This window comes from Loxodonta africana, chromosome 12 (genome assembly GCF_030014295.1).
Source record: "Loxodonta africana isolate mLoxAfr1 chromosome 12, mLoxAfr1.hap2, whole genome shotgun sequence".
In the NCBI taxonomy this organism is placed as follows: Eukaryota; Metazoa; Chordata; class Mammalia; order Proboscidea; family Elephantidae; genus Loxodonta; species Loxodonta africana.
The window spans coordinates 48,690,276-48,709,448 of record NC_087353.1 but is presented as its reverse complement, the minus strand read 5'-3'; the positions used below and the strand labels follow the sequence as shown (position 1 = coordinate 48,709,448).

The window sequence follows — 19,173 nt, the reverse complement described above, 5'->3', positions numbered from 1 at the left end:
AAGAACTAACTTATGTTTTCAGGTCAGGAATGCTGTACCTTCCAGGTAAATCTTTAGAGGGTAGAGTATTTCCTTCACATCTAGTTTCAAAGAATAGCTTTCATGCAAAGGGCAAACAAAACATTTTTAAAGAGAAAAAATACATAATTTATTGATGAACTGGGGAAGCCAGCCCAGCTTGTCCAAGGCAAGGTCATGGAAGCTCCACAGACCCTGAGGGACCAAGTTACTGGGGTGAAGGCTGTGGAGGGGGACCATGGTCTCGGGGAACATCTAGCTCAATTGGCATAACATAGTTTATAAAGAAAATGTTCTACATTCTACTTTGGTAAGTAGAGTCTGGGGTCTTAAAAGCTTGTGGCAGCCATCTAAGATACTCCACTGGTCTCATCCCATTGGGAGCAAGGGAGAATGAAGAAAACCAAAGACACAAGGGAAAGATTAGCCCAAAGGACTAATGAACTACAGGTACCAGAGCCTCCACCAGACTGAGTCCAGCACAACTAGATGGTGCCTGGCTACCACCACCGACCGCTCTGACAGGGTCACAATAGAGGGTCCTGGACAGAGCTGGAGAAAAATGTAGAACAAAATTCTATCTCACAAAAAAAGACCAGACTTACTGGCCTGACAGAGACTGGAGAAACCCTGAGAGTATGGCCCCTGGATACCCTTTTAGCTCCGTTATGAAGTTACTCCCCAGTTTCACCCTTCAGCCAAAGATTAGATAAGCCCATGAAACAAAAGGAGACTAAAGGGGCACACCAGCCCAGAGACAAGGACTAGAAGGCGGGAGGGGTTAGGAAAGCTGGTAATAGGGAACCCAAGGTCAAGAAGGGAGAGTGTTGACATGTTGTGGGTTTGGTAACCAGCATCACAAAACAATATGTATACTAATTGTTTAATGAGAAGCTAGTTTGCTCTGTAAGCCTTCATCTAAAGTACAATTTTATATATATATATAATTTATTGATGAGCTATTAGAACTTAACTAGATTCCATGTGACTATGTGGTAAATATTTTTCCACTAGGTAATTTTCAGATATTGCAAGTATGATCTATGATTGCATATCTTTTCTTTCATAAACTACAAAGGAGCCATTTTTTGTACAGGAAATATCAATAACAGCTTTTTCCTGGATTGGAGATGGGTTTAAACAATTGACGGGAAACATTGCTATGCTTCTGCTTAAAATTTTCTCCCTCACAGATTCTTGTGTAGCAATTCATTTGGATAATAATATGTAGATACTTCCTTTTCCTCTAGGTTGGGCCTTTTTCCTTCCCTGTTCTCCCATAGTTAATCATTCAGGAATTGTAGATAGAGTCAGTGTTTTGTTGTTCTACAACATCCATCTTCCTTTCCTTAGACTTGGTATATCTCTGGAAAGAGTTGGATTTGCACAGTGCAAATAACCCGTATCAATGGAATGTAATATATGTTTGTAGCATCTGGTTTTTGTTTAGCTCCGTGGTAATTTTATTGTTCTCAGTACAATATTTCTATCTTTCATCTTCTTTAAAGAATAAATAAAAAACATTATTTTTCAATTAAAGATTTTTTTTTTTGGTTCCTACTGAACAGCTGGGCTCTTCTACATTTGACACTGGTTAAGCTAGCACTTCACAATCTCAAGAATTTCTTTCCTATTGCTGGATTGGAATTTTCTGGTGAGTATGGAATTCGAAAAATTAATGTTATTTAAATATAATGAATCACCATCAAGTTTCCCTTTACAGAATTTATATAAAAGACATTTGGTACCAAGAAAATACTGCCTTGGAGATTTTATGAGGTCTTGTTCATTTTAGACTTTAGTCCGGGGTTTTAATTTATAGCAGGAATCGCTGTCTACCTACAAGGTTGGAAGAGCAGGAAATTAGACTGGGGAACCTAGACGTTTTCTCAGCTCACTTTAAAGAGCTAGCTTTCTGTTTGTTGAAAGCATTAAGAATCCAAATGGTACTAAATTAACATTTTTAGGTTTATTTGTATTTTCAGAAGTCTTGGCTCTCAGATTTTGGATTTTTGTAAATATATGGATGATGATCAATATTTTTTAATCAAAATAAAATGATATATTTTATCACCTTTTAGAGCTGCCTGTAACGTCACCATTAGGTATTGCTGTGGTTAAAAACTTGGAGAACTGGGAACAGATCCTACAAGAGAAAATGGATCAATTTGAAGGTCCACCCCCTAACTACATCAATACATATCCCACTGACCTTTCAGTAGGAGCTGGACCAGCTATTCTTCGAAATAAAGCAATGCTAGAACCTGAAAATACTCCATTTAAGTAAGAAAACTCTTAAAATGCTGATGAAAGTGTGGCTTAGTTTAATCTTTATGGAAAGCAGTTTGGCAAAAATGTCGATAGTCTTCAAAACGTTAATAACTTTTGAACCTACGGTACTCTTTCTAGCAGTATACTCTGAGGAAAACATCAGAAATATGGATTGAAAATTATTTTTCCCAGTATTGCCTATAATCAGGAAAAAACACCCTTTTATTGTTATTAACTTCTGTATTGTTATTATTTTAAAAACTCTTACCGATTTTATTTTTGATAATCTACATATGCAAACAAGGTGCTACTGACCTTTTGTCAGTAACTTAGCAGTAAACACTTTGAGGTTTTTAAAATTTAAGCCCCTTTTTTGAGACAGTGGCCATGGTTAAGAATATTGCTCATAAACTTGAAAGAGTAAGGCTTTTTAGACTGTTTAGAAATTAAATGTATGATTTATAGTCATTGGTGATATTCTGTAACCAACAGAGCCAACCTACGGTATAATTTAAGAAGAGAATAATAAGATTTGACTCTCGGCTTAACCAATTATTAACAGAGAGCCTGTTATTAGAAAATTAATTGCTAGTTGAAAGAATTTTTAGGAGAGCTAGAAAGTAAAAATGAAATAAATTGTAAAATTTTGTTGCACTTATTAATGCTTTATCTTCTCTGCAATAGATTATATAAGGTTTAAAGAAAAGTATCTGCAAATATGAAGCACATTTTCTATAGACTAAAACAGTGTGATTTTTTTTTCAATAGATCCCGGGATTCTTCTGCACTGCCGGTCAAACGACTATGGCATTTCCTTGTTAAACAAGAAGTCCTTCAAGATACATTTATTAGATACATTTTCACTAAGAAAAGAAAGCAGAGTGAGGTATTCTGAGAAAAATATTTTAGTGTAATTTTTGTTTAGTTTTAACATTTCTAATGAAGTGACTGCTTGACTTATTTTGTAATATCCTTTTTGTTTGGAACTTACTATCTTTCATACATGATGAGTAATAGAGTTTACTGAGCAACGGTGAACTTCTTTTGAGATAAAATCTTATAGTTTTCAGTTCATAGTAATGAAACAACATAGGTTACTTGGTAAATCATGTATACTCAAGTGAAAGTTAGTACTTTATAATATTTAAATAAACATTGTGATGGATAGTTTGGGGAATTTTTTTTTTTTTATTGAGCTTCAAGTGAACGTTTACAAATCAAGTCAGTCTGTCATATATAAGTTTATATACATCTTACTCCATACTCCCACTTGCTCTCCCCCTAATGAGTCAGCCCTTCCAGTCTCTCCTTTCGTGACAATTTTGCCAGCTTCCAACTCTCTCTATCCTCCCATCCCCCTCCAGACATGAGATGCCAACACAGTCTCAAGTGTCCACCTGATACAGTTAGCTCACTCTTCATCAGCATCTCTCTCCTACCCACTGTCCAGTCCCTTTCATGTCTGATGAGTTGTCTTTGGGGATGGTTCCTGTCCTGTGCCAACAGAAGGTTTGGGGACCATGACTGCTGGGATTCCTCTAGTCTCAGTCAGACCATTAAGTATGGTCTTTTTATGAGAATTTGGGGTCTGCATCCCACTGATCTCCTCCTCCCTCAGGGGTTCTCTGTTGTGCTCCCTGTCAGGGCAGTCATCGATTGTGGTCGGGCACCAACTAGTTCTTCTGGTCTCAGGATGATGTAGGTCTCTGGTTCATGTGGCCCTGTCTGTCTCTTGGGCTCTTAGTTGTCGTGTGGCCTTGGTGTTCTTCATTCTCCTTTGCTCCAGGTGGGTTGAGACCAATTGATGCATCTTAGATGTAGTTTGGGGAATTTTTAAGGTATGAATGAATGTACTCTACAATATGATTCTCTGAGTACTATTTAATCAAAAATACAACATTGCCCTTTAAAAGTATTTTACTTATTTAGCATTTAGAAATGAACAAGATAAATGTTAGAAACAACAAATTCAGGATAAATTTTTGAGAGAGAATAAATTACAGAAATACCAAATATAAAATGAAAGAAGCTTGTTTGTACAAAGGGAGGCAGAAGGTCTACATGGCATGGTTATTTTTACACTGAATATAAATTAGAAATATAATGCCACACATGGTTTGAGAAGAATTGGGAATTTGGGAGAAGGCACTTTAGATACTTAAAATGATGTCTCTTGTGTAAAGGAGGGCTGCACAGATTTGCGTGAGAATTACAGTCCATTGGGTGCCATTTAATTAAGTAGTGGGCAGTTTAGAGAGCATACAGAGGAGAGCATCAGATGCGATTAAAGATTTGTCAAACAAAATCAATGAGAAAAGAAAAATAAATTTTATTTCACTTAGAGAAGTGAAAACTAGGAGGAATAATCCCTATGGCTCAATTTCCCAAGGTAAAATTGTAAAACTGCTTCTCAGTTTTTTCCCATACCTAGGGCATATGGGTGGGGTTCCTGTGAGTCAGAATCAACTCAATGGCAATGGGTTTGTTTTAGGGCAGTAGAATCTATCATACTCAGTCTTTTCATTAGTCACCCACTTAACGTGATATTGTGGCCAACCCCTATGAACAATCACTTATTTTCTCTATAGGTTTAAAAACTATATACTTAAATGAGGAAGCAGGAGAATGGACTAACTTCTTTTGTGTCCTATATTATAAGCTTTTTTGGTAAAAAACAAAAGACCCAATGGTATTGAAATTATTGATGTAGGAGTCGTTATGGAAATCATAGGCCAGCCAAATTCTTTTCCTCTTTCATTTAAGCAACTGTTTACAGCATTTTCTATAGCAATGTTACTGGTAGGTGCTGTCGAGTTGGTTCCAACTCATAGCGACCCCTAAGTACAACAGAACAAAACTGCCTGGTCTTGCTCCATCCTCACAATCGTTGCTGCTTTTGAGCCCATCTTTGTAGCCGCTGTGTTATTCCATCTTGTTGAGGGTCTTCCTCTTTTTCAATGACCTTCTACTTTACCAAGCATGATGTCCTTTTCCAGGGACTGGTCCCTCCTGATAATATGTTCAAAGAACATGAGACGAAGTCTAGCCATCCTTGCTTCTAAGGAGCATTCTGGCTGTACTTCTTCCAAGACAGATTTGTTTGTTCTTCTGGCAGTCCATAGTATAGTCAGTATTCTTCACCAACACCATAATTCAAAGGCATCAGTTCTTCTTCGGTCTTATTGTCCAGCTTTTGCATGCATATGAGGTGATTGATAATACCATGGCTTGGGTCAGGCACACCCTTAGTCCTTAAAGTGACATCTTTGCTCTTTAATACTTTAAAGAAGTCTTTTGCAGCAGATTCGCCCAATGCAATACATCGTTTGATTTATTAACTTCTGCTTGCATGGGCGTTGATTGTGGATCCAAGTAAAATTAAATACTTGACAACTTTAATATTTTGTGTTTATCATGATATTACTTATTGGTCCAGTTGTGAGGATATTTTTCTTTATGTTGAAGGTGATAGCTGAGTCCAAATTCCATGAGATAAGGTATAGGAATCTAAGAAGTGTACTTAAAATGAAAGATATTTCTCAGTTAGGGCTTTATTTATTCATAGAAAGCCAGTTCCTTGAAGGCTGAGTGTTTAGTTCTTCAAATTATTAAACTTAATGATTTATCAAAAATGTAATAGCTATTAATAAATTTTTTAGCAGTTTGCATTGGTCGTACTGTCGGAGCCTTAGAGTGCTGTGGGAAGCCGGGTGTGGAGGTACTTCAGGCCCTCACACTCTTGTCTTGACCTTCAGAATCTTCTCTCTCCTCTCTAGTTTCCCCTTCTCTTCCTTAACTCAATCTCTCCCTCCTTTTGCCGCTTAGTATCCCCATCTTTATGCCCCTCAGTCTCTGTGCCTTGGGATTAGTAGCTCAGGATGTATAGTCTCTTCTGTTTTCTTCCAGCAGAGGGTCTCCATGAATATGGAGATAAATTGAACATTTCTTAAAATACTATATAAGTATTGGTTGGCTCCAGGGAGGGGAAGTACATGGCTGGGGGTTGAGATAGGAAGAATTTTTATCATTTACCCTTTTGTACTTTCTGAATTTTTAATTGCTCAATGAGTTTATTCTCTTGTTCAGTGTTATCCAGTAGAACTTTCTGTGATGCTGTAAATCTGTACCTGTGCTGCCCAGTACAGTACCCACTAGCCACATAAAGCAAGTGAACAGTTGAAATGTGGCTAGTTCTGACTGAGGAACTGAATTTTTCATTAAAAAAAAATTTAATTAGCCTAAATTTAAATAGCCACATATAGTTAATAGCTACTGTATTGAACCGTGCTGATATGTTAAAAAAAAAAAAATTGTTTTCATTAAGACGAAAAAATTAATTATAAAAAAATATTTAAAGCTGTGAAGACAAAATAAAAACTGGTCACTAAGCTTGTAAATATGTAAAATGCATTAATTAAAACTACCCCATCCAATAATAGTGCTTTATCTTTATGAATTGTTAAACAAATTTGGTAATCAATAAATTTGGTAAATTTTGTGAATTGATTAATTGGTAAAAGAATACTTAAAATGCTAAAATGTTGGTTAGTTTTTAAAAAATTACTTTTAAAAAATTCCCCTGGGAAATGCTGAAATTCTGGATCTGTTCATAAGAAGATATTTTTACTCATTGAGTATATTGACGGATACTTCACAAAACAAGATTTTGCGAGATTGATAAAATTGACAGACTTAGCTAATTGATTAAAGAAAATAGATTCTTCAGCAGTTTGGCTTTTGTTAATTAGCCATTTGGTACATTAACCATTCTCTCACTGTATTCTGACAGTAGCCACCCCTTATGACCCTGTTATCAACCAGGTACAAGTTATTTGTATAATTTCTTCCCCATGCCTAATTCTGTCATTTATCTGTAATAATCACATGATTATAGTAAATGGTTGACATGAATTCTAATCCTTGACACACTCTCTTCATGGATTATATTCTTTATGAATACAAGTGTAAAATAATTATCAGTTCTTTGAATCTATGTTCAGAAATAGGTAGTTTTAATTTGTATTTGAAATATGTCCCTGTAGGACAGGAATATATGTAGTATGAAATGTGTCTCTTCATACAAAAGGGTTTTAATTTTAGAGATTACAGTTTAAGTTAGAACTTGAAGTTATATAACCAGCATACAAATAACTGATTTTATTTTGAAATAGCTTTTATGTTTTTGTATGTAATAGTCGTCACAACTTTAATTTTGCCCTTTTCAATTTGTGTTGTATTTATCAATGACATTACATATTACTCAGTTTAATTTCTTTTTTGATTTTATGCTTTTCAGAGGAAAGCTTACAAATTAATTTGTACCATCTTTAAGTGATAGCATGACTATTTTAGCTTGAAATTTTCCATTTTCTTTATAATTTCATTTCAAGCATGTGTTTTGTGTTTGTGACTGTGTGGTGTTATTTAGTCTGTAGAAGAACATGTGGAGCAGGTCAAACAAATCTGCATAGCTGAAGATTCCCACATCAAGGTAGTATACCAAGACCTTGTGTTTAGCTCATTCTTTAAAGTTCAAGGAGCTAACCCCCTCGTCTCTAATACTAACTGTGACCTGCCCACTGGCTGGCTGATCAGAGTACTCATTGCTCCCGTGCACCTCAGTGGCCAGAGTAGGAGATTCTCCCTTGTGCCTGGCTCACTCTTCTTGCTATTGTTCCTCTTTTTCTTGCTCCTTGTTCCCTCTTCTGGAAACCCTGGTAGCATAGTGGTTAAGTGATACTGCTGCTAAGCAACAGGTTGGCAGTTCAAATCCACCAGGTGCTCCTTGGAAACTCTATGGGGCAGTTCTACTCTGTCCTATAGGGCCACTATGAATCGGAATCAACTCGATGGCATTGGGTTCGGTTTGTTTTCTTTTGTTTCCTCTTCACTCTCATTTTTTCCGTTTGTTCTTAAACATGGTTGTTTCATCTTCCCTCCTTCTTAATTCTTCCTTTTCCCTTCCCATCTGTCCCAAGTCATTGCACCTTTCTCTCATCTGTTTCTCTCAGTCTTTTCTAACTATTTTTCTTTCCAACCTCTCCTTTATTCCTTATTGTATCATCTTTATTTAAATTTGTTTCATCTCTTGTGTGACTCCTTTGTCTTTTTGGTTATATCGTTTTGCTCCACTCTGCGCCTTTTAGTATACACACATTCTTATTGCGGTATCTTTGCTAACTTTTGGAAGAAGTAAAAGAGACATATTGCTGTTATAAATTACTAATGAAAACTACTGTAGCTGTCTTTTGTGGTAATCGCTATCCTTTAATCAGAATTTGAAATCTTGTGATTTTTGGTGCTTACATGGCATCAGAAAATTTAAACAGATTTTCAAAAGCTAATTTTCAACCCACTAAACTTACTGGCACCTTTTTTCTTGCTGCTGTTGCTGCTACTTTTTCTTCTTAACGTTATTTTAAATTTTGTGGGATTGCATATTTCTTTATAGAGGTACACTGCAGCAGCTAAAACTTCTGACAAATGTTTTGTAGGTTGAAGCTGACCTGGGCTATCCAGGTGGAAAGGCAAAAATCATTCATAAGGAATCGGATATGATCATGGCATTTTCAGTTAATAAGGTAAAAGCTTTAGTTATTATAAAGAATGTTGTTCTTTTTGGCGAAATTGGTTAAATTGTTGGTTCTATCTTTGCTTTACAGGCAAACTCTAATGAAGTTGTCTTGGCTTCAACACATGATATTCAAGAACTTGACATTACTTCTCTGTTGGCCTGTCAGTCATATATATGGATTGGAGAAGAATATGACAGAGAATCCAAAAGGTTTGTTTTTCTTATATAGTCAATTTTAAATGTAGTTTTCTCAAAAAAGAACCAATTAAATAGTTATGCACATAAATTAGATTATCTTGAGAAGTATGTATGTATTTCTTTCCCTTCATCTGGGTAGGAGACAAAAATAATTGGTGAACAAATTACTCACTCTTCTCCCATTAGACTCTGAACTATGTTTGAGTCAGAATAATCCCCGACACCAAAGCCTAATGCTAACAACTGCTACTTTGACTCAAAGAAATGTCAGGAATTACACAATATTCAGTAAATTCAGCTCATCTAGATAATTAAAGCAAAAAGTAGTATATATAAACAGATTAATTAAACTGATAGGTGAGTCACATTTGTTGAGTAATTTTACAGTGTTTCCTCTTGCTTATCAGCTCATAAGCATATCTTTTTTACAGATAACAATGTATATACTTCTTTTCTTCTCAGTAAAGCTATGGGCAGTACACCAAGAGTCCTTTGCAGTACTTTCATATTTGGGGGTTTCTCCTCCATGTTTGCCCTCCCTCTTGCTTTTCTCCAGACTCTTTTGAAATTTTGTGTGCCTGGGAAAGTGCCATGATAGCTTCTTAGATTATTGAATTCTCCTTTTTGTTTGCATCTAATACAATGAGGCTTCAAAATTACGCTTCAGGGTAGATGTAACCATGTAATATGATATATTACATTATAAAAATTACTTTTACATTTTTATGTGATGGCATATTAATTAGTACTCTATTCTAAAGAATCTTTAAACATGAATTTCTGTAAAATATATTAATTTGGTGCATGGGTTATCTGTACTTGAAGAGAGCATATAATCTTTTCCTGTATAGGATCAAAAGAAAATTTATATTAAACCCATAAAAAAACCCAGTGCCGTCAAGTCAATCCTGACTCATATAATCTATAATACATACTTCAACAAAATAATTTGTTCCAACTTGTACATTAATAAAGTTGTCCCTGAGCAACATTAGGCTAAATTTATAATTTGCCTACAGGGAAAAAGCTATGGGCCTAGAAAGCAACATTAAAATCATCTGTGATTAGGACCTGCACAGATGTTTTTCTCGTGGGTAGTTATTCAGTTTTTTAAATAAAGAATGTCCTATGGGTTTTTTTTATGGGTAGTCTGGAAAGAAGCTTTGTAACTGGAATTTGTGTTAGAAAACTGTGGGCCTTTCACAGTAACACACCAATGTTTCCCACAGCTCAGATGATGTTGATTACCGCGGTTCCACTACAACCCTTTACCAACCCAGTGCAACATCCTATTCAGCAACTCAGGTGCATCCACCGTCATCTCTGCCATGGCTGGGCAGTGGGCAGACTAGCACTGGAGCTAGTGTGGTATGTTCTTTACTGTTAGGTATGCTTTCTGGGAGTGGACTCCCTTAAAAATGAGTTGAAATCACTCTGACATAGGAATGATCCTACAGATCAGGGGCAATGACAAGTGAATACACCCTGATAACACTTGCTAACATTTATTGTGAGTTTCTTTGTGCCAGGCATGTGCTTTATCTCACAACAACCCTAGATAGTAGGTGCTACTGTTATCTCCCATTCTATAGATGAGCAAACTAAGACACAAAATGGTAAAGCAAAGTCAAAGAAGAATTCATGTTTATTACAAGTGTTTGAAAAGTACATCAGTAACATTCTTGATAGTCAATATAGTTGAAGGAGTACATTCTCATACTCTGCTCTGAAGAATCTGGAGATACTCCTGATTGTCCCCGAGGAGGGGCACTTGGAGGAGAGTTCCCTTTACCAGTAGAGGAAGCTGCTTGGTAACTTCACAGTTCACACAGGCTAGGGCAGCACCAGTAAGTGATTGTGCTTCCTCAGCCTGTCAGACAAGTGTTTGACATGAAGTTGTTCAGAAAATCCATAACAGGGTTTACTTCAGTAATAATCAAGTTGTAAGAGAATAAATGTATATAAATAGAGTTGACCTGAAACATATCCTTCCTCATCTCTTCTTTATTATCTTCTTTTAAAGCTTATGAAAAGGAATCTACACAATGTTAAGAGAATGACTTCACACCCAGTCCATCAATACTGTAAGTATTTTATTTAGGATCCAAAGGCAGTAAGTAGCTTCTGACTTCTTGATTTATACAGTAGAAAATATTGGAGCTCTTTCTTTAGCATATTAATTTATTATTTTCTCCTCTCCTTTCGCATTTCAGATCTTACAGGAGCTCAGGATGGCAGTGTACGGATGTTTGAATGGACCCGGCCTCAGCAGCTTGTATGCTTCCGCCAAGCAGGCAATGCGAGAGTTACCAGATTATATTTTAATTCACAAGGCAACAAGGTTAGTTCTGGGGGGATAGTGCTAAATCCATCTGAAAATAACTATGGGTATTTATGAGTAAATGATTAGTAAAACTACATCTAAAAACAAATTTGATAACCCTGGATTTAAGCTAAGCAGGCAGTTTGTTGGTATCTCTGTTTATATACCACCATTTCTCTCAATAGAAGCATAAATCCACAAAATTGAGTGTGGATTAATTAATCAGCCACTTAAAGATACTGGAATACTCTGTGAGTGTGAAGAACTCTGCTCCATCTTGTGTGCTGGTGGTGTCTACAGGCTGTCAGCCCTGGAGAGAAACCTCCCGGTGTCTCCGTAAATTCCACTACAGAAGGCTAGAGGAAAACAATGAACTGGGTGTAGAAAAGCAGTTAAAAGATGATAGGGAATTTATTGTACTTAGATTTTCTTGGAAACTATAGCAATGGAAACGTAGCTGTAGTGGAAATGTTGATTGAGTCTGAGTGAATCTCCTATACATAAATGTTTTTACCTTTTAATGGGAATACTGACAAGCTGTGTTTAATTTTTATGCCATTCTTCCAGTGTGGCGTTGCAGATGGAGAGGGTTTTCTGAGTATCTGGCAAGTAAACCAAACTGCATCAAATCCCAAACCTTACATGGTAAGTATCACTCCGTGTTCCGAGGGCACATACCATGAATCTCGTTGGTCCTGTTGGAAAAGAAAAATCCTGTCCAGCAGCTATGCCCAGCAGCATGGCACCCATACTTTCCCTAGTTTTTTACCTTAAAAAAACTTTAGTTTTCATTGCTTGACAGGTGACTGTTATATCTGGAAATTTTCTAAGGCTTTCCTGTGTGTGGTCTTACTTAGGATATATTTTTATTACACTTTCATCCATATTGAAAATTCTTTAACTCATTCCAGGTGCTGAAATTTTGTAATGATTTATTTCTGGTTTTTTTTTTTTTTTTAAGAATCAAGTTCCACCTATTCCAGTTTGCTCAAAAATTTTACTTACTAGATTATAAAGTCACCAATCCCAATAAACCACTTCACTCATTAATCCAAATCATACTTGGTGATGCTGACAAACATGTTTTCACTTGGTGGTGATGGGGTGCTGTCTGGGTGGAGCCTCTGGCTTCATATATTTTAATTTCACAGAAAATCCTGAACCTTCAGGATCTAGATTACCCAAATACTTTTCTAGACTTACTTCCTTTTCTAGACTATATAAATACATGTTCTTAATTATCTAGATATATATGAGACAAGATATTTCTCTTAAATTAGTGTATTATGGACTATATCATAGAGCCTTTTGAGAAATGGAAGTGACCTTGAATCTATTCTTTTGCCTTCAGTCAGATCAATAGCATAGTTTCAGACAGAAAAAAAAAAAAATTTCCCATTTTATTTTAAAATACCCTGACATCTTCCTGCTAGGCTCTTGCCTCCCAATTTCTATTCATCCACCTATTCCAGCAAGAAAGGTGTGCCTGGCTCAGCAGATGGTTTCCCTTGCAGCTGGAACATCCTCAGGAGCCATTTTGGGCAGACTGGGACCTGTGGATTATTTGGAGGTCACACTTGACTATTACTGCTGTAGCTCTTCACTTCTGGCTGGGGCAGGGAGCACAGAGGTGGTGAGGAAAGTAGATGTTGATATTTAGGTTACGAAGTTATTTTGACTTAAATCATTCACGCTACAGCCTAAGATCAAATGAACATGTAAGAGTTTTTCCCCTCGGGTTGTCATTGTTCATTATGATTTATAGTATCATTTAGAGTTTATTACATGTCTTTGAGTGATTGGGCTCTTAATGTAATTAAATGGCTTGGGTGAGTTCAGGTACTTTGGTGTCCTATTTCTTACATAATCTAAAAAAAAAAAAAAAACCTTTCATTCCATGTTTTTACCAATTCTGCATTTAAAAAAAATTATTGGATATTAGCCAAATGATATGCAGATAACATCTGGTCATCTTAATATCATTAATTCTTTATTCTAGATTGAATTTTTAAGCATTGTTCTTAGCTTATACCTATAGTGTATTATTAGCAGAATTGTGTGTTTGTACTGTACCTAAGCTTATTGGATTTTTAGATAATGTCAGGTGCATTTTGTTTTCCATAGAGTTGGCAATGCCACAGTAAAGCTGCGAGTGACTTTGCATTTATTACCTCTTCAAGTATAGTTGCCACATCTGGACAGTCCAATGACAATAGGTAGGTTGACAGAAAAGCAAAATAAGAAACAAGAAAATTTTAGGTGGAAAGGTATTCTTGCCAGAAAGTATGGATTTCTATGTGGTAGGGGTCCTCCTACCCTCCAGAAATACAAAAACTTGCTTTGGCACATAGTTCTTATCTCAGAGTTGTTTTCCTTACCAAAAAAAAAAAAAAGCAAAGCCAAAAATTATTAGAGTCTAAAGTAGTCTGTCAGTAGCACATATACTTTTTTATCTCAAAGCTGCTTAGTCATTTTTTTAATTGCTGTGACTACCATCAGATACTTGAGGAATAGTAAGCATTTTGACACTCTGTAGCCATCATTCTCAGCATTTCTTTGATTTACACTGTTTTTATGGGCAACACATGCCCTGAGTAACACCTCTCATTTCCCTGCAGTAGTTACCACCAGAGAGCACAGAAACATCCCTTCTACTCTGGAAATCCTATCACAGTTTCCCGGAGTCCTAATGGAGGAGATGGGGGGCGGGGGGTAGGGGATAGAGAGACAGGCAGGACCATGTGAGACAGAACTATATAGTTTGAAAAGGACAAGTTTCTAGAAATTAAGAATCACTGCTCTGTAAATGTGAGTGGACAAAAAAGATAACATTCAATAAATAAAAATACTTGAATACAAAATTTGCTCCTAGTGGTAACTTAGAACAGCTGTTTATGGTATATTTTTGCCATTATTTCTTCCTTTATAAGGAATGTATGCCTCTGGGACACATTGCTATCACCTGGAAACAGCCTCATACATGGTGAGTTCCAGTCGGTGATTTCTAGTACTATATGGAAGAATGCTTTCCTGGTTTTATTTTAATTGGTGAATCCAGTAGGTGTTCATTCATGGGTCGAAAATGGAGGAATATTTAGAATGAATGACTGAAAATTCTAAAGGTTAATTAGAATATCTGCCTCCCTTGCTGAGGTAAATATGTGCGGTCATAGATACCCACCTAGCCTTTATGTTGTGGAGAGTGGTGCTACTGACAAGGGTGTTTAAGAAATTAGTTGGAAGATATTCATCAAGCTCAAGAAGTTAGATAGTATTTTTTAAAAATTAAACATAACCATAAACTAAAACAAAGATTTGCCTTATAATAAGAGCTAGAAATAGGAACAATACCATTTAAGTATTATTCCTTTTGCTGAAGAATTATTTGCCACATTGGTGTCCTGAAGATCTCTCTTCCACATAATGCTACCAAAAAAGTGTTTGATGCTTACACTATAACTGGCCATTTTCACATAGTGTAGTTGAGGGTCAGATACTTACTTGAGAAGTACTTTTGATGAGGGTATATGTATGGGACAGTACTAAAAAAAATAAATACTAGTCATTGGTGGGTGTTAATGAGATGGCTGAATATGTCATAGAGAAGTATGGTCTTCTCTGCTTGTCTGCTTCCTTGTGCTTCTTATAAGGCAGAACAGTTTCGCTTGAACTTAAAGTTTAAACATCCTTTTTCTGTGTGTGTGTGTGTGTGTCTGTGTGTCTGTGTGTGTGTGTATTCAGTTTGAGATTATGGATAAAAATTTTTTTTTCTGGCATTGTTTAGCATCTTTATCTTTTAATTATGTGGCTACAGAAATTCAGTGGCTTTAAAAAATAGTGTACCTTAGAAATAAAAAAGATGGCTCAGTACTTATTATTTAAATGTGGATTAAACATTATCAGAACTACCAAGGAAGAAATTGTTTTGAGAAAGACTTGGTGTTTTTCTTCTTCAGGTTTCACATGCCATGATCATGGCGCCACGGTGCTTCAGTATGCACCAAAGCAGCAACTCCTTGTCTCTGGAGGCAGAAAAGGCTATGTCTGCATTTTTGACATCAGGCAGAGACAGCTAATTCACACATTCCAGGCACATGACTCAGCTATTAAGGCCCTCGCTCTGGATCCCTGTGAAGAGTATTTTACTACAGGTTCAGCAGAAGGTAACATAAAGGTAAGTCAGCACAAGAGGTTGGAATGTGCTAAATAATATCTTACGTGCTGCCAATACTGAGTTAAAAAAAAAAAAAACTAACACAACAAAAACCCCATTCTTTAAAATGAGAGCATGAAGCAGAGCTTTGTGAAGATATTGAACATCTCTTGACACCCTGCCCCTACCCCACCCCCTATTTCTGTGTGTGGCTCCTTCTAAACTGCTGTCATCTAGAAAACCAGATAATCAAGCTCATTAGACTCTCCGGTTGTTAAAAAGTCTTAAAGAACTCTGTGTTGAGTAAAGTACACGAGTTGAATTAATACATGGGTTTTCTGGTGACATCAGTTTGGCTCCTCAGAACCTTCTCCCCCAACCCCCACCCCTGGTATTTGACCCTGTTTTGAATAGCTGAGGAGAGATTTCCAGATAGCAAGATAGTACTGGGCTTCTTTATGCTGCCACAGGGCCTAGCTAGTATTAGGAACATATTTAATTGAATAATTGGATTCGAGATAGGGTATATATGGTTAGTATGAAATTAGAAGAGGGAGTGAAGGGAGAATTTGAAAGAAGGACAGTGAAGCATAAGTACAGTAAACTGAATCATCTGGAAGGTATTGTTACTCCCCAAGTAGACGAGTGGTTAGGACAGATGCAGTGGATGGGAAAGTTGGGATTTAATGAGATCTGCTGGGCCAAGGGAACCAAAGTGAGGGCCATGTTTTTCCTTTGGGTCTCTCTTTTTTAATGATTTACAATTTTTGTTTTCACTCTGTTTTTTTTTTAAACTAGGTTTGGAGATTGACAGGCCATGGCCTGATTCACTCATTTAAAAATGAACATGCGAAACAGTCCATATTCAGAAACATTGGGGCTGGAGTCATGCAGATTGATATCATCCAGGGCAATCGGATCTTCTCCTGTGGTGCAGATGGCACGCTCAAAACAAGGGTTTTACCAAATGCTTTTAACATCCCTAATAGAATTCTTGACATTCTGTAGCCTTAAAGATTGGGGCTTTATTTTCGTACACATTGCAATTTAAAAACACTGCGGTAATTACTAGGCATTGAAGAAGAAAACCAGTTCTGCTTTCCATGCGGTTAACACATTGAAAACAATACAAATCTGTGTAGATTTGAATCTGATCCAAGCAGTAGTGTTACGCTGAGCATTGCTTATACAGGTTGGTAGAATGTGCATGTACCTTGTTATAATGCTGACATACTCTAAAGTCAAACCTAGGTATTGTATGGAGGTTAGCTATTCTTTACAGCATTTAGCAAACCCCATTCAGAAAACATTTGAGTTTAGCGGCTAGCATTTTAGTAAGTTATGGTAATAAGAGGGAACTTTGTATCAAATTAAGGAAGAAAATGTTGCTGATTCAGGTTTTTCTTTCTGTTCGTACCACTGATGGAAGCATGCCTGCAGTTTCCTTCTTTGTTGAATGAAGGATAGTCATAAGGTGTTACAAGGTCTAGACCACCAGAGAAACTTCTTAGTTATGGAGCCCTGCACAGTGACCAACCTTCTGCTCTGAGAGGTCATTTCCATTCTTTCCTGCTGAATATTTTTCCTGTTAATGTTTCTACTGAGCTAATACTGTAGCTTGCAAATGAATGCAGATTTAAATGCAATGTTTTCCTCACGATTTGCACATTCACATTTTTTGGACTGCTAGTTTTTCTATTTAGATATTTGCCTTCATGTTAGGAATGTAATTCATGAACATGCATATTTGTAGGTAACAAAAACATACCTTCTTAGTCCAGTTTAGTACTTTTTCTTTTCATGTATTCAATTAAACACCCACGATATTTTAAGACTGTGTTGAAACTATACCAATATGGCATCTCATATCATAACTAAAGCGAACACTAGGCTTTTTGTGGCCAGTTAATAGACGATGAGATTGGCGCTATTATTTATTACCACAGCCTATTGTATAAACTATGCAGAGTTAAATATTATTTGCTTGTAAAATATTAGCCAGTGTTGTCATATTTTGATGTATTTCTTGGTTTTGACCAAAAATATGTTCTTGAAATACTGAAACCAATGCCCATGTGTTTAAATGTTTACCAGCAAATTGTCTCATCATGTTAATGAGAATGTTTAATGCCTGTGTAGTAGTTAAGTATGATGGCATAAAAATACCTTTCTCTGAAGGGGCGTGATGTTCGGGCTGTGAAATACATATGTAAAAGAAAAATAAATGTTATTTGTTAGAGTTTTACCTTAGTTTGGTCTGTTTAAATAGATTGGTCTGGCATTTTTTGATTCTTTTTTTTAATGGTTGAGATTATTTCCAATTTGATAAACCGTTAACTGTTTGAGATTTTTTTTTTAGCTATTTGACAGTTTACTCATCCACAAATATTTACTGCGTATCCTGTATGCCAGAAGCTATTTTAGGAAATGGGGATACAACAGTGACCAAGACAAAGAAGGCACTCAGTGCTGAGATTTAGATGGGTAAGCACTAACCTTACTGTGTCTTCTCCTGACACATTTAAAGTTTATTGAATGAAGTGCTGTTTTTGGTGCTGACATGGTATAGGAGCTAAGCTGGGAATAGTGCTTATGTGGAGTGGCAATGGAAGAGAAAGAGGGAGGATGTCCAAATACATAAGTACACGGATTTGTCAAAAATTGCAGACATGTACCTACACTTACCACAGTTTAGTCAAGAGCACCCTGCATATGTTACGTTCTGTTTATCTGTATATGTTATACTGAAATAACACTGATTCAGTAAGAATTTGTGAGATCATAAAATTCTCTCGCAGGTTCTGAAATTCATCGACTGTCTTTATGGTAGCTGCTCTTGCTCTGCAGTCATCTACCATGTATCACACTACTTTGTGTGTGCTTCTGTGTGTTTTTAATTAATAGACTATTTTCAGAACAGTTTCAGGTGTCCAAAAATTTGAGCCAATAATACAAAGAGTTCCATATTACTCCTCTCCCCAGTTTCCCTATTATTAGTGTCTTTCATTAGTATGCTACATTTGTTACAGTTAATGAAACAATGTTGATATGTTATTATTAAATAAAGCCCATAGTTTCTGTTAGAGTTGTGCAGTTCTGTAGGTCTAGACAAAGGCATCAAGAAGCCCTTGTGGCACAATAGCTTGACTGCTAACATAAAAGGTCAACAATTCAAACGCACCAGCTGGTCTGCAAGAGAAAAGACCTGGCTATCTGCTCCCGTAAAGATCTCCACCTAGAAAACCCTATGGGGCAGTTCTATCCTGTCATATACGGTCACTATGAGTGAGAATTGACTCGAGTACACAACAGTCTTTTTGTGTAGATCTATTTCTGGTCTGTCTTCTCTGTTCCATTGATCTACTTGCATATTCTTTTGATGATGCCATACTGTAGCTTTACAGTAAGCTTTGAAGTTGGGTAATGCCAGTTCTCTGACTTAGTTTATTTCATATTGTGTTGGCTTTTCTGGATCTTTTGCCTTTGCATAGAAACTTTAGAATCAATTTGTTGATATCTACAAAATAACTTGCTGGGATTTTGATTGAGGTTGTGTTGACTCTATAGTTCAGGTTGGGAAGAATTCACATTCATGAAGAATTGATACCCATTTATACTGAGTCTTTTCTATCCATG

The 19,173-nt window shown here is 36.4% G+C and overlaps 1 protein-coding gene across 16 annotated transcripts in view; it reads left to right on the top strand.

The window, feature by feature from the left end:
- The window catches only part of DMXL2 (Dmx like 2), a 228,420-nt gene extending 210,638 nt beyond the window's left edge, over positions 1–17,782 (top strand). For 10 of the 16 annotated variants that reach the window (XM_064295214.1, XM_003420523.4, XM_064295209.1 and 7 more), the window contains 14 exons: positions 1,587–1,672; positions 2,100–2,301; positions 3,058–3,175; positions 7,718–7,780; positions 8,784–8,870; positions 8,952–9,073; positions 10,291–10,429; positions 11,085–11,145; positions 11,275–11,402; positions 11,952–12,029; positions 13,509–13,600; positions 14,315–14,367; positions 15,341–15,558; positions 16,336–17,782. In XM_064295214.1, coding sequence (XP_064151284.1) covers positions 1,587–1,672; positions 2,100–2,301; positions 3,058–3,175; positions 7,718–7,780; positions 8,784–8,870; positions 8,952–9,073; positions 10,291–10,429; positions 11,085–11,145; positions 11,275–11,402; positions 11,952–12,029; positions 13,509–13,600; positions 14,315–14,367; positions 15,341–15,558; positions 16,336–16,545 — 1,657 coding nt within the window. In that variant the 3' untranslated portion in view covers positions 16,546–17,782. Of the gene's footprint in view, positions 1–1,586; positions 1,673–2,099; positions 2,302–3,057; positions 3,176–7,717; positions 7,781–8,783; positions 8,871–8,951; positions 9,074–10,290; positions 10,430–11,084; positions 11,146–11,274; positions 11,403–11,951; positions 12,030–13,508; positions 13,601–14,314; positions 14,368–15,340; positions 15,559–16,335 lie in introns of those variants that run through there. The other 6 variants (XM_064295218.1, XM_064295217.1, XM_064295216.1 and 3 more) reach the window with 3 other exon arrangements.
- The last annotated feature ends 1,391 nt before the right edge of the window (positions 17,783–19,173 follow it).